Below are 16149 nucleotides of genomic sequence, written 5' to 3' on the forward strand. Positions count from 1 at the left end.
GCACTGTATTTGAGGCTGTATTCTCTCAGCGCCTGGGAGTCACCGGTTGCATTGGCAAGGCCTCAACCTGGCCCCGATTTGTACTGGTCTCCACAAGCGGAGACCAGGTGTGATGGCCAACCCAGGGGTTTTGGAGACCATTGGAACCCTCCCAGTTGGTTGGAGGACAGGACAGGGCAATACCCTGGCACCTGAGCACTCTGGCAGTGCCAATCTGGCCAGAATACAAGTCTGAACCATGAATGTATCAATTACAACGTGTCCTTCTCAGATACCTGCAATTTTTCTGTTTTTAGTTTTCATCATCCCCATTCTGAAGTCTTTGACATAGGAATGGGTTCCATGGTCATAAGTATTTCATTCAAATGGTCATTCCTCAGATGTGAACCAACTGGAGACTGTGCTACAAGCATCTATGGTTCACAGGGCTTTGGGAAGAGAATGGGGCATTGTGTTTAACTATTTGTTGCTCTAGTAATGATTCAACAAAAACAGGATGGGTCAAATAGTCTTTTATTATATTAACATTATATAATTTAATGACATTTAGATGCAAGGGGCATTAGAAACAAACCCAAATTGTCTCCATTGAACATCTAAACACTCTCACATTCAAACCCTAGACAGTGATCCGGAACTGTAACTAATTCCCACTCAAGCTCCAATGATTCAAACAAATGACAGTCCCCTAATTTCAGCCCAGCATAGGCTTAAAGCAGTTAACAGCACAGATTGGAGATTAAACATCCTTCTTAGTTTGAATCAGGTTAGTGCTCCAGCGAAAAGATTTAAAAAAAGATTTTAATAGCATCAAAGGGTATGGGGAGAAAGTGGGAATATTACATTGAGATAGAAGATCAGCCATGATCATATTGAATGGTGGAGCGGACTCAAAGGACCAAATGGCCCACTCCTGCTCCTAGTTTCTATGTTTACAAACTGAACCATCAGCATCAGTGGACACTTGGATATACTCAGGTAATATTTATTATTCTCAATCACTGGTCTGGTGTTCATTTAAATATCTCAGGCATGACCAGTATTCAGATCCCCACTTCTACATGCAATGTGACAGCCAGGAATGCTGTTATCAGATTATACTGACAGGAGCACCATTCCACACTGTATTGCTGACGATTTGTGTATGACTTGCCTGAGTGAAGTTATATCACTGACTCCAAGGGTAGGTGAATTTCTGTAGCAGTCAATAACTTAGAGGCAGGAGACCTGAATGGCAGATGTGTGGGTGGATGAGGACATTTGTGAAGTGGGAAGAGTGTAGGTGGTCTGAACGTTTGTGCATATTGCAGAGTGAGCATGCTGCAATTCTAATTTTTAGCAGACTACAAGAACAACATACTAAAGGAGAAGGCTGCAATGACAAGAGAGAAGGTGGAACTGCTCAGGGAGATCCCCCCAAAGAACCTAGATAGAGGTATGTTGGGGCTTAAACCCCTTGATCCTTGGTGATTTTATTTATGTTTTTCACATCTTTCTAAATATTCTTGTTATGAAGTCCATCTTTTCATCTCTCGCAATCAACAATCCTACTGCTATTCTGCAATAACTGCCAGTTGTTCAGCGGTGGGATGAGTCTGTGCCCTCCGCCCTGCTGAGTTCGACGGCAGGGGTGGCACTTCTTCAGGCAGATTGGTAGCAGGTGGGAACCCTGCTCCACATCCTCCACCCCGATTAAGTCGGTGGCGGGAAGCTCATTGACAGCCTTCCTTGACGGGTGGCACAGTGGTTAGCACTGCTGCCTCACAGCTCCAGGGAGCCGGGTTCAATTCCTGCCTCGGGTGACTGTCTGTGTGGAGTTTGCACTTTCTCCCTGTGTCATCCGTGGGTTTCCTCCGGGTGCTCCGGTTTCCTCCCACAGTCCGAAGATGTGCGGGTTAGGTGGATTGGACATGTTAAGATTGCTCCTTAGTATCCAAAAGGTTAGGTGGGATTACTGGTTTAAGGGGTTAGGTTGGAGGCATGGGCTTAAGTAGGGTGCTCTTTCCTAGGACCGGTGCAGACTCAATGGTCCGAATGGCCTCCTTCTGCATTGAAAATTATATGATTCCTGCTCTGCCATCAATTAATGGCCACTTCAGGGCCTCATTCCATTGTCACTGGTATATTTACGCAATGGTGGGCAGGGGCTTGCCATGTGGGAAGCTTGAACAGCAACCTGTGTGGAGCTGATTATGGACTCTGGGGACTGGGAGGGCTTTGTTCAAAACTTGATCAAGGGACCCTGTTTTAGGCAGGGGAGGCCCACTAACCGCTGCTACCTGCCCCTACTGCTGACAACTCTCCCCATAACTCCTCACCATCACTCATTTCTGGCCTGCGATCCAGCAACAACCCTAGGCATCAGGTGGGGATTGTTCCAGAAGCTATTGCCTCCACAGTGGGAACTGCGGCTCAATCGAGCTGCCAGCCTCTGCTTGACAGCACTTAGATGGGACCTCCACCCCTGGGTCATTGATCATGAGGGAAAGCACATCACTCGTCTGTCAAGTGCCTGAGTGGGGCAAGATGTGGGGGGCTTTCCCTGAAAGAGGCAACAGAGGACTCTTGAGCTTTGCATCTAGCGACAAAGCTTTCACAATATTCTGACCTGTGTGATTCTTCCATAGGTTGATGGTGTGTGGATCTGTGCCTGTGATTTTTTTCCCCCAACAATGATGGAACATACGTCTGTGCCTGTGATTACATGACGCAGCAATGGGATCAGGATCTGTATCTCTGATTCCTCCTCAGTGATGGATTAATAGTCTTTGGCCTGGATTTAACCTGGAGGCAATGCCTCCAACCACTGTACTGAAAGTCAAGGATGAGCCCTCCTCCACTGATTCTGGAAGCCACAAAGCTATATTATATATCTCAGGCAATTCATTGCCTGAGGTCATGACTTCCAACTCAGCCTGTAGCAGGATGTCACATCTCCAAGTGCTCCTAGCCAATGAGAGTTCCGGCAGTCCTCCAGTGCAGCAATACCAGCAGGAGTGGTGGCCGCTATTGGGAATGCAGCCTGTCTGAGTCAGTGAGGTGGGTGGGGGAAGAAGGTAAATGGTGTGGGCTCACTGTGGCCAGTCAGCCTGGACCAGGCATGAGGAATGAGGTTGCACAGTTGGACAGCTCGACATGTTGGTTCATCAAGCAGGCCTAGCTCTTCCCATTAGGGGGTCCCTCCGTTGGTGCAGGGTGCCTGAACAGGCGGGATACCCCCTCCAAGCCCACAGTCAGGCTGTCCAGGTCTACCTTGCCACGTATCCACATGGCACGGGCATCCCCCACACCCCTGTCACTGGTATTTTACCAGCAGTGGCAGAAGAGGCCCCTAAGTGGCTATTAATTGGCCCAAGGGTTTGTTGGGCCATCCAACACCTAACCTGCCACGAGTAAAATACTAGCACTGGTGCCCTCCCCACCATACCACTTGATTTTATACCCCATCACCATTTCCCCACTTGCCAGTCCGTTCTCGGGTGCATGTAAAATTCTGGCCCGTGTCTGTGATTCTACCACACTGTTATTTTTGGGGCAGGATCTGACTGTGTTTCCCAGACACTGATCGGACTGTGTTCTATGTCTGTGATCCCAACACATTGATACGTTGGGAGTCTATGGGCTGGGATTGATGGGTCGCAATGAATCCTGCCCTGCAACCCCAGCTAAAACATCAGTGGGGGTCCTCACCTATGATCCCAATGGCTACCCTGTAGCAATTCCACAGAATTGTTACAGCGCAGGAGGCAATTTTACCCATTGTATCTGCATCTGCAAATTACCGTGTACCATACCGCTACCTTAAATTCTGGGAGCAGTATTATTTTCTTTAATGCAAGACTCTGCCCCTCTCGGTCTTGGAGAGCTGCAGGCCAACTGGGTGGCCAGTTCCAGTGGTGTCAGCTGGGAGCAGTGGCAATTGCTGGGACTACAGCCACCTGACCACAGTGAGGAGCTCTAGGTAATTCCAGTGTCAGGGTCTCAGTGAGGGAGTTAGGCAGCTGGGTTCATAAGACCAGGTGAAAGTTAAAGAGGGGATGACTTGGGGGCTACCCCCAAGGAACCCTCAAAAAAATGTCCACCCCAGTTGCTGGACACAGCCCGCCAATCTAAACTGTAGGGCTCCTCGCATAGCGTGGACCTCCCCGAGGGTAAAATGCCAGCGGCAGCAGGATGAGACACCCTAAAGTAGTCATTCATTTACTATTCAATGGCTTCAGTAGGCCCATGCCCAGTTAGCAAGCTGTCTGATGTCTCCCGCACTCTCCACACAAATTTCAGACATGTTGGATAGGTGGGTCAGTGGCAGGAAGGTAACTGACTGGATTTTATGTGCCACCTCATTGCCTTCAAACCTGCCAATGGGGGACTCTAGCCATGTACTTTCTCCACAGGGTGATTTCAATCATGCCGCTGTGATCAGTTGATAAGTGAGAACTGGGCATTTGTACATAGGAAGAGCACACTGCCTCCCCTCTCATTCTATTAAGTGGTTCCATGAATGGAAGCTGTGTCAACCTTGCCTCTTGATAACATATGGTGCCTTTGTCTATAAAGCAGGAGAAGGTAAGGGGACAACCCTGAATCTCAGCTCATCAGCACCTACATTGGTCATTCAGTAATTGGAGGCCAAGGCACTCATAACGCAAGTCTGCTCATTCTCACAGCTAAAGGAGGGAAGCGTTCCTCTGATTGTTAAACTTACGGGAAGTTAATAAATGCCATTTGTCCCAATTTAAGTGAGGGTTGTTAATAATTTCTCGTAATTTATTTCCTCAGATTTTGAGAAGCAATATTGGAAATAAAGAGAGTGATGCTGCTGGCTGGATCCAGAAGCTGATCAATAAGGGGTCTATATGAAGAAATCTGTTCCATTTATCAATACCCTTCAATAATACAGCACATAATAAAAGTATACATATCAATGATATTGTCATGAACATATCCCAGAACTGTGCGGCAACTTTGTAGAATCACGACATCAAATTGCCTGACTGAGAACCTTTCATTTACCTGACACATCTGCTATTTCAGACCTGCAGTGGTTTTACTTGATGAGGGAAACGAACACCAATTGTAACCTGTGTTAACATCATTGGTCAGAAGAGGAATGGTGGATTTCATGGCTGGCTTGAACTGTCCAAATGATGTTAGTTGCAGGGAGGGTAGAGGTCCTAGGAGCACAAGAATGTAAGGGTAAGTGCTGCTCCTTTCAAAGTTGTTGGCTGTGACATTACTTGAAGAAATACCACCAAAATCCAATGATATACAATTTGTAACTTGGGGACTGTAAGTACAACACACCAATTCGCGCAGTTACTTTCCAGCCATGACCAAGTGGAAGACCGAGAAATTTAACAGCTTAAAACTAACATCAGTGTGGATCACCAGTCCTGCAATCTATCTATCCTCCCATTTGCAATTCAACAGTCTGTCCTTCTCACCATCTCCAATGTCAATGTCCCTTCCTCCATCTCCAATCCTTCAGTCTGTCTAACCCTCTTATCTCCTTTCCCTCATTATGTCTCTCCATCTCCAATTCCTCAGTCTCTGTACCTCAACCTCCAGCCCCTTATTGTGTCTATTCCCACCATCTCCAAACTTTGTGGGTCTCTCCTCTATCTCCATTCTATCATTGCGTCTATTCCTGCATCTCCAATTCCCCTGCCTCTCTCGCTGTCTTGTACGGCCAGTCCAAGTGTCTATCACTGTGTCTTCAATCCTGTAGTCTGTTTATCTTTCATCCCATCCCCTAGTGTGTTTCTCCTTCCATCTCCAACCTCTCGGTGTATCACTCCATCCATCTCCAAACCCTGCCAGTCAATTCCTCCAATTTTAGTTTTTGAGTACTTCTTTCTTCCTGACCAGCGATTTGCCTCTTCAAAGGTGAATTTTCTCTTGTTTTAAAGATCCCATTTTTTTCTGGTTAGAATTCAAGTAATAAGTCTCAGGAAATGAAATGTTCCACTCAATATTTTGTGAATAATTTCTAAAATGTGCTGCATAAAATAGGTTCTATCCCATGATAATCCAAAAATGCAACAATTTAGAAATATTCTAAACAAGAATAATATTATACAAGATTATCAGTGTGTGACAATTATTCAATTTATTTGTCGTATTTCATAAAATGCTGCAATTTCAGAAAACACAATGCCGCATTCCTTGACCCTGCTCAGTCCACGGTTACTGAGACAGGATTATATCCAAGTGTTTCACGTCGGATTTCCATTCCTCACTTGATTTTATTTGCCTGTGAGTGTACCTGTCATATCATATAGATGACTTATCGCTGACCTGTGATCAGTAGGGTTCAGCCTGGGATAACTGCTGTTGGCCTAGGATCTTTGGGGTTCAGCACCGATGCCAGGGAACAGCCTGAGGTAACTGTGGCTGACCTGGAACCAGCAGTGGACCATACATTCACGTACGGTGTGCGGCTTCAACTGCAATATAACTGATAATGATACAAGATAGGAGGAGGAGACTGGGTGAGTGTTCCCAGTCCAGATATAATCACAACCAGTGCTGGAAAAATAAAACACTGCTCTTATATTTTTTCATTGTAAACACCCAATGTTTTTTGTATAAGCAAATTTAATGGGTTGAATTGGTCTTCCCTGTATATTAGTTACTTTAAAAAAGAAAGTAGCCATACAAAATCAATTACAACTTGTTTGAAACATCTTCATCAGATTGCCTTTTATTTAATTGAGGCCACGACAGCACCAAAATCAAGGTGAGTTGGAAAAAGAATCGACGACATGGGGAAGAGTTTGGTTGACACCAAGTTTTGTTTTTTATATACTGAGGACTGTAGGAAGAAGAAAAAATGAGGTAAGTGAAGAAAGAGCTCCACAGTTTGAGGGCCTACGGAATAATGAGTTTGGATGGAAGATAGTGGGATGGAATTTGATTTCCACATATTGAGAATGATGGGAGGGGGATCAGGGAGTAAAATTGGCTCTCCCATCTGTCCATGTCTTGTCCATTGTTCTATTGAAATTGTCTGTTCCATCTAATTATATTTTGATTCTAGACTACTTAACTAATATTCCAAATACATATAAACAATCAGAAAATCACTGTTGTTCAGCAGAAATTTTCAACATCGTTACTGGAGCCATTCGCTTCTTTACTCTATTAACTGCAGGCATTTTACAGGGCAATACATGTGAAAGTGTTATAGGAGTAGATCTGTAGTGAGTTGGCTGTTGTGGAAATATCACTTTTGCTAACTTGCCAGATGGACTTTTTAAAATATATTCTTTCATGGGATGTGGGCATCACGGACAAGGCATGTTGCCCATCTTTAATTGCCCTTGAACTGAGTAGCCTGCTAGGCCATTTCAGTGTGCAGTTAAGAGTCCACCACACTGCTGTGGGCTTGGGGTCACATTTAAGCCAGATCAGCAGGTATTTAATGCAGATGGATTTTTACAACAATCAAGAACAGTTTCATGTTTACTATTATGAAGACTAGAATCTCATTCCAGATTTTAATAAGTCAGTCAATATAAATTCCACCAAACTGATGTCCCCAGAGCATTAACCTGGGTCTCTGGCGTACAGGTTCAGCGACATTACCACTGTACTGTCTTTCCCCGATTCCCATAATGAAGCTCTCTTCAATCTCTGACCGACAGGCATACCAGCAAGTTTCCAGTTCTTTATGGAGATAGAGTGTTTTTAGTCTGTATACTGTAGCTATCGGAAATAGTACATTAAAGCTTAATTTGACACAATCCGAGTAATAACACCAACTCTGAGCCAACAAGAACTCTTATGCAGCAGGTTTGCAAATCTCAACCAAGTCACTTTCAAATCTCCACAAATTTGTAAATTTGGAATACGAATTCCAAAATCAGACAAAAGGCAGGATTTGAGAAAATATGCCACTGGGATCGGTGAAAGTAGAATTGGAGGGTACTGGTGGTAGAATCAGCAGAATGCAGGGTGACATTGGAGTAGCACAAGTAAAGTGTATAATTTAAGTAGGACATAGGAGCAGAATTAGGGTTCAGATTTGTGCATGGCCGATGACAATCAGAGTTTTCTTCACCAACAGTAAAAATTCACTGAAAACATTGATAAATAATGATATCCCCACTTTGCAAAACGTAGTAAATTGGAACGTGAACTTATATTTTCAAAAATGCGTTTCTGGTGTCTATTTTTTAAAAATATCAATGGACTGCTTAAGCCTTGCCTGGAAGGGGAGGAACATTAACAAAAGCACTCAAATTCTTCGAACACGCACCACCCACTCCCAATTGTGAGGCAGATGAGATGTCAAAATATCAGGATTGGACAACCAATCATCCCCTCCCCATTAAATTTAAGATTGTAGATATTGGGCCATGGACCATAAATGACATAACTTTAATAATAAGGGGACACCTGACCTATGGGATTTCCAACAGCTCATCCAAGGCAGAAGCTACACGCTCTCCAAGCTTTCATTTTCGGCCAGCAAGGCCAATCAAGGAAGCTTTTGCTTTGCCTCGGCCCAAAACGCAGCTTCCCCTGCCATCCCAATTGCCAGCCTGCCTACAGTCCTCCTGGCCACAATCCTCCCCTCCCTGTTAATATCAAGGTCAAAGTTCTGTGCAACAAAAAGTAGAATTATTCAAACTGTAATGTATATGTGAGACCTGCAGAGAGGAGGGAATAGACAGGATTGATTTAACTACTTCCACTAAGGCATGAAAATATGGAAAATTAAAAAGTGTGTTGAAACCTTTTTTGTTTAGAAAAAAGCAGTTGAGAGCAGATTGGACAGAATACAGTAGTTTGCTCTAGTCCTTTATATTTCTGTGATCCTAGTCTTTAGGATAGGATTCAACCTGTTGCTTGCCCTTTGACCTTTTTCTCTCATTTCATCCAAAATTATTTTTTGGCACATCTGGAAATTATTTTATATATGCATATCTGTGTCTGACATGTGTCACTCTTCCTGTTATCAATACTTTACCTATGGCGCATTAAAACATTAGCTCTGCTTTGCAGTCTAACTGGTGCAGCTATTTCTATTAGTGTGACATGGGCTATGGTGTATGAACATAAAAAGTGTCACTACAATGGGACTTCTTGTGCTCCTACATAATTGCCCAGTGCAAATAATTGGGAGTTACTTCCCATTAACAGTGTGTGTAATGCCACTTTTAAAATGTTGGAGATTAGTGCCTGCTCTCTTGCCAATCAAATCACATTATTATTACATACTTATCTCAAATGTATTATAGAGTATACAGTCTGTGTATACTGGCTTGATACAGTTCTACAGTATGCTGTTAAATGAGCAAATGTTCATGAATTTAAATAAAGAAAACACATGCCTTGTTTTGTCTCATATTTTAGTCAATTGTTTTTCATAGCAGTCACGTCTCCCACACAGTACGAGGACCTGCATTTCACTCAACATTATGCTGCTCAGAAATCAACACATTTAAGAACTGGAGAAGGACGATCTTTTATTTAACTCGGAGTCTGAATTGCTGTGGCAACATGCACTTTTACACTCATATTGTGGACTGGAGCTATGGCAAGGGATAGTCAAGGTTCATAAGTTCTTTCCAGCACGGCTGACCAGGAATCTCTCCCACTCTTACTGCCTGCCATTGGTTTGTGTTGAGGATTTGCAGGCTGATACTCAGCCTTTTTGGCCATCAAGTCCTGGGGTGGCAGTCAATCCAGAGCTTCTGGTTCAAAAGCAGGGATGTTATTCACTGCGCCACAAGACATCTTGGGCGGGATTCTACGACCCCCCGCCGGGTCGGAGAATCGCCCGGGGCCGGTGTCAATCCTGCCCCAGCTGTGTCCCGAATTCTCCGCCACCCGAGATTCGGTGGGGGCGGGAAACGCGCCGATCGGCGGGCCCCCCACGGCGATTCTCCGGCCCGTGATGGGCCGAAGTCCCGCCGCTGACAAGCCTCTCCCGCCGGCGTGGATTAAACCACCTACCTTACCGGCGGGAGCAGGCGGCGCGGGTGGGCGCCGGGCGATCTGACCCCAGGGGGTGCCCCCACGGTGGCCTGACCCGCGATCGGGGCCCACCGATCGGCGGGCGGGCCTGTGCCGTGGGGGCACTCTTTTTCTTACGCCTTTGCCATGGTCTTCACCGAGGCGGAAGAGACCCCCTCCGCTGCGCATGCGCCGCGATAACGTCAGCAGCCGCTGACGCTCCGGCGCATGCGCGGACTTACGCCGGCCGGTGGAGTCCTTTTGGCTCCGGCTGGCGTGGCGCTAAAGGCCGTTCATGCCAGCCGGCGGAGCGGGAACCACTCTGGCGCGGGCCTAGCCCCTCAATGTGAGGGCTTGGCCTCTAAAGGTGCGGAGACTTCCGCACCTTTGGGGCGGCCCGACGCCGGAGTGGTTCCCGACACACCGGGACCCCCCCGCCCCACCGGGTAGGGGAGAATCCCGGCCCTTATCCTTCAGCCTGGACCACTATTGAAATGAATCATGGCTGAACTGTTCCTCAACTCCATTTCTGTAGCTTTGCTTCATATACCTTGGGATCCTCAGCCAACAATAATCTATTTTCTCTGTCTTGGATGCTTCAATTGACGAAGAATGGCAAAGTATAATTTCGGGCAGGAAAAGTGGAGGATAGCCTATTGATTGCACTGCTGTATTTTTAAACATTTTGCCAAAGCAAAATAGAGGACGAGGTCCCATGATGTCATGCCTATCGGGACATCCTTTTCCTGATGTAAATGAATAAAAATTCAAACAATCCACCTCCCCAATGCAACCATCCACCACAGAACTCCGCCCCCCAGCACTTTGCTCATGGAACCCCACCCCCACCCCCCCACCCCCATGCAATATCCCCCTGGCACTGCCCAGAAAGTGCCACAGGGCCATGCCTGGGTATGACCTTTTCCCTCCAAAGGTACTCACCTTTGCACCCCAGGTGGGTTCAGAAGGCCAGGTGCATATCAACGTGAATGGACAATTTAACGTGGGGAGCGTAAACTTCTGTTCATTATATTTAAATTGATGCAAATTGGAATTGCGACTTTAAAGGTTGGAATTTGTTATACATCATTGGCAGGGTTGGGGTAATCAATCGGGGAAGTCCCACCAGTATAAAAGTTGCCCCCTCCGTCTTTCCTGCCCCTCAAAGACAAAAGCGGAAATCCCCCCCCCCCATTTTTATAAAATCTTTCAGTAAGTCTGGATCTACCCATGACTGAAGCAAACTGTGAATGATAAAGGATAGTTCATAATGGGTTTTTTAATGTTATGGTTGTAAATGCTGTGTTAATTATGTGGAAACATTGAAAATGGTGACAGTAGAAGAATTCAAAAATAAGATTGAACAAAACATTATGCTTGCAAATTGGAACTGTAATGTGTTAAAACAGTATTTTCAAATGCCTTTCACAATTCCCTTCTATCATATGTACATCAAAAGTATTTAAAGTTGTACAGGGCTTTTATAAACACCTCCATTTTAAAAAGTCCCTATTGTACTTGACTTGCAGAAGTTATTTTTGAAAAAACTCTTTAGTCAACATTTCCCATTAAAAATGCCCATAATATATACCGTATATACTCACGTAACATGCGACTTTTGAGCACCTAATTTGAAGCCTAAATTTCGGAGGTCGCATGATACGCGAGATACAAAAATTGCGGGTGTGAAGTGCTGGCCAAGATAAGTCAAATAGCATCCAGTAGTCAATGAAACTGTTATACAGGTATTTATTTTTGAACATAATGATATATGAAACAGGAAAACATTGGTTATTTAACATTTATTAAAATGTAAAAACATCATTAAAACAAACTAATGCAGGTAAACTAAAATCCTTCGAATTCGCTTTCATTGTCATCGTCATCGTCAAATAAAGCTTGGAATTCTTCTTCATCGAGGCAGTCGTCATAATGATCATCTTCCAGGTCGTCAATATTTTCATCCTCTTCTCCTACATCTTCGAATAAAGCATCATCTTCACTTCCATCCAAAGCATTTGATATTCCACATTTTTTAAATGCTTTAACGATCAAATCGCCATCTATCCCAGCCCATGCCTCTTTTACCCACAAACACAATAGAGCCAAATCCGGAGCCTTCATATTCCCTCCCTTCGTAAATGATTTCTCTCCTTCCATCATCCAGTCATTCCATTTCACATTTGCGCATTTATAGGAAGGACTTGCCATCAATTGTTCTTTTTGCTTTCTCCAGTTTCGGACACAGCTTTCTCCGACACCAAACAGGTTTCCAGCTTTAACATTGTTGCTTTGTTCCGCTTCGGCAACAACTTGCAGTTTCCATTTGGCTGTATATTTCTTCGCTGATCTTTTCTCCATTTTTGCTAAGGGTCGATTGTGTCACCTGTTAGGTACCGTGACTGTTTATTATCGGGTTTAGTTCCGTGATTAGAAACAGCAAAACAGCTGTTTCTCATTCGGCAGTTTTAGGCGGAAAGATTACCTGAGTGTCAGCTGTCATGTCAAAAAAGTGACTCGCATGATACATGAGGTATACCATAAAAGCATGTTTTTGGGCCGAAAATTTAGGGGTCGCATGATACGCGAGATCGAAAGTTACGCGAGTATATACGGTAATTAATAACAAGATTTTCCTACATAAATTCATCACACCTAACTTGACTGAGTGTTTTGATGAGATATCAAGGTTGATGAGGATAGTTGATTGATGTGGTGGATATGATATTCCAAAAGGCACTTGTTAAAGTGCAAAATAACAGGTTTATCAGCAAATTTAAAGCTTGTAGAATAAAAGAGACAGTGGCAGCACAGATACAAAATTGGCCGGGTGACAGAAAACAGTTATGGTGATCAGTTGTTCCACAGACAAGAGAAAGGTGTACAGTGGGGTTCACCAGGACCACTGCTTTTCTTGATCTATATTAATGATCGAGTCGTAGGTATGCAGGGTATAACTTCAAAATGTGTAGATAACACAAAAGTTAAAGTACTATGAAGAGGATAGTGATAGATTTCAAGAGAAGTTGGTGAGAAGGGTGAACACATGGTAGATCAGATTTATTACAGAAAACTACATTTTGGTAGGGCAAATGAGGAGAGGCAATATAAAAGAAAGGATACAATTTTAAAGTAGGTGCAGGAACAGAGGAACCCGGGCTTATATGTGAATAAATCATTGAAGGTAGCAGGACAGGTAGCAGTTAATAACACATGAGTCTCAATCTCTTTCTAAAGTTTGAACTTGGAGTTGATATTTTTTTTCCCAGACCTGCAATTCCCTGATCTGAATTTGAATTGTGGTGTTTGAACATTGGCAATGTGTAGAATTTCCGAAGGTATATTAGAGAAGAACAGAAAGATTTTTCAGGTAGCCTTTATAAATGAAGACATAAAGTACAAAAGCAAAGAAGAGTGGTCGAAAGGAGGACCCAGGTGCAGCAACCACCACCTAGAAGAGTGGGCATAAAGAGGCCCCAGATGCAGTTAGCAGCATCTAGAAAAGCTAATCACCCAGTCCAGTCTGTAAAGCGAGGGGCTGGTTTAGCTCACTGGGCTAAATCGCTGGCTTTTAAAGCAGACCAAGTAGGCCAGCAGCACGGTTCGATTCCCGTACCAGCCTCCCCGGACAGGCGCCGGAATGTGGTGACTAGGGGCTTTTCACAGTAACTTCATTGAAGCCTACTCGTGACAATAAGCGATTTTCATTTTTTTTTTAAAGTGCCCAGAGTTCTGAGAGAAATCAAGTGTGACATAGAACATAGAACCAGTACACATCCCAGATAAGTGATTGGTTTGTGGATATTATTGCTGATTTATCATCAAAATGTGTGTAATTTTATCAGTAATCAAAGGTTTGATTACTAGTAAGACAGTTGTATTGGCAGTTGCAAAGATTATTGGGAAAGCAGTGTTTATTCATTATAAATTAATAAAGAATAAATTCATTACGACATAATAAAGATGGCAGGGCAGGTGTGCTGTGACTGCAGAATGTGCCTCTGGCTTGAGGAGGTTTGGTTTAGAGTCATTAAACTGGAGGTTGAGCTGCAGACACTGCGAGGCATCAGGGAGCAGGCAAGTTACCTGGACACATGGATGTGATTCTCCAGCCATGTTGCCCTCTAGGAGAGTGCAATGCGGCTGGAGAATCTCAGGAAAGCTCTCCAGTGAGCCTCCCAATAGGCTCCGCGCCTCACGAGATTCTCCGAAGTCCCACGAGACATCAGATCCAGAACCCGCCCCAAATGGGCGAGACCGAATGATGCTGTGGAAATAGATCTTAAACCTAAGTACGACCTACCTGCCTGGGATCCACTAGCCTCCCTCGATTCTTTGGCCTCCCCAGGGAGGCTGCAGCCGGGCGGCGATCAGTGCTGGTCCACACAAACGTGGACCAGGTGGAACTGCAACCGGGGGTCTCCCAGACCATCAAAGGTCCCTGGGTAGTCAGGGTAAGTGAAGGGTGGCCCCCTGGAACATGGACACCTTGGCACTGCCCAGCTGGCACTATGTTACCGCCAGCCTGGATTCTGGCAAAGTGCCTGGATGGTACTGTCAAGCAAGAACGAGTACTGCACTGTGTGGCAGTGCAATGGTGGCCAAGTGCCAGGGTGGCACTGCTAAGGGTCAGGGGGCGAGGGGGGCCATACCCATGAAATTAGGGTGGAGGGGGGGGTTGATGGGTATGTGTGCAGGGCAGGTAAGCAGGGGCCTCTGGGTGATTGGGAGGTGATAGGTGGGGGTCCTAGAATGTGCTGTAAGGGGGCTTGGGAGGCCTGAAGAGGGGGGACCCCATAGCAGAGTGTCCTCACTTGGGGGCTGTGAGGTAGTGACCATGTGTGTGGGGGGTACCAACTGCGGGTAAGAAAGGGCTGGGTGGGACAAACCTATCATTCCTGTTATGGGGCAAGGGCCAGGGGGGTGGCGATCCTGATTGGCAAGAGGACAATGTTTAGGGCGACAAAGACGGTTACGGACCCAGGGGGACGGTATGTCATGGTCAGCGGGGCCCTGGATGGGGCGCCGGTAGTTCTAGTTAACGTGTACGCGCCCAACTGGGACGACACGAGCTTCATCCAAAAGACCATGGCAGAAATCCCGGACATAGCGACGCACCGACTAATCATGGGGGGGGACTTCAACTGTGTACAGGACCCAACGACGGACAGATCAAACCCCAGAACGGGGAAAACCTCAAACATGGCAAGGGAACTCAGCCACTTTATGGAGCAGATGGGAGCAGTAGACCCCTGGAGATTCGCCCACCCGGGGGAGAAAGAATTCTCTTTCTTCTCCCCAGTACACAACGTGTACACCAGAATTGACTTCTTTGTGGTGGGGAAAACGGTGCTTCCAGAGATAGACAAGGTGGAATACTCCGCAATTGTGATATCAGACCACGCTCCACACTACATGGATGTGCGGCTAGAGACGGGAAGGGCCCAGCGCCCCAAATGGAGGTTGGACGGTGCCTTACTAGCTGACAAGGCCTTCAGCGAAAGGATAGCGCAGGCCATAGCGGAGTACACTGAGATCAACCAAAACGGGGAGGTCTCACCCTCCACGTTCTGGGAAGCGCTTAAGGCCGTACTAAGAGGGGAAATCATAGCCTACAAAGCGCAAAGAGATAGGGAGGAAAGGGTGGCTAGGCAGAAGCTGGTCGACTCCATACTGGAGGTAGACCATAAATACTCCGAGGCCCCGACTGTAGAACTCCTGGCGGAGAGAAAAGAATTACAAAGGAACTTTGACCTGCTCTCCACCAGGAAAGCAGTACACCAACTCCGCCAGGCACGCGGGGCCCTATACGAACACGGAGACAAAGCCAGCCGCCTGTTGGCCCACCAGCTGAGAAAGCAGGCAGCCAGCAGAGAAATTGCGCAAATCAGAGATACCAGAGGCACGTTGGAAACAGAACCAGAGAAGATTAACAAAACCTTCAAGGCCTTCTACCAAGAGCTGTACACCTCAGAGCCCCCAACGGGGAAGGCTGGGATGAACCGGTTTCTTGACGGACTGAACATACCAGTTGTGGGAGAGGGCAGAAAACGGGATCTGGAAGCACCACTAGCACTGGGAGAGATCATGGACAGCATTAGCTCCATGCAGGCGGGGAAGGCGCCGGGACCGGACGGATTCCCGGCGGACTTCTACAAAAAATTTGCGACAGCGCTGGCCCCGCAC

At 45.8% G+C, this 16149-nt stretch overlaps 1 protein-coding gene across 8 annotated transcripts in view; it reads left to right on the plus strand.

Moving 5' to 3' along the window:
- LOC119950783 (matrix remodeling-associated protein 8-like) overlaps positions 1-9352 on the plus strand; it is a 120542-nt gene extending 111190 nt beyond the window's left edge. For 7 of the 8 annotated variants that reach the window (XM_038773563.1, XM_038773564.1, XM_038773561.1 and 4 more), the window contains 2 exons: positions 1340-1435; positions 4780-9352. In XM_038773563.1, coding sequence (XP_038629491.1) covers positions 1340-1435; positions 4780-4805 — 122 coding nt within the window. In that variant the 3' untranslated portion in view covers positions 4806-9352. The remainder of the gene's footprint in view (positions 1-1339; positions 1436-4779) is intronic. The other variant, XM_038773560.1, reaches the window with a different exon arrangement.
- The last annotated feature ends 6797 nt before the right edge of the window (positions 9353-16149 follow it).

The sequence above is a fragment of the Scyliorhinus canicula genome, chromosome 16 (assembly GCF_902713615.1).
Source record: "Scyliorhinus canicula chromosome 16, sScyCan1.1, whole genome shotgun sequence".
NCBI lineage: Eukaryota > Metazoa > Chordata > Chondrichthyes > Carcharhiniformes > Scyliorhinidae > Scyliorhinus > Scyliorhinus canicula.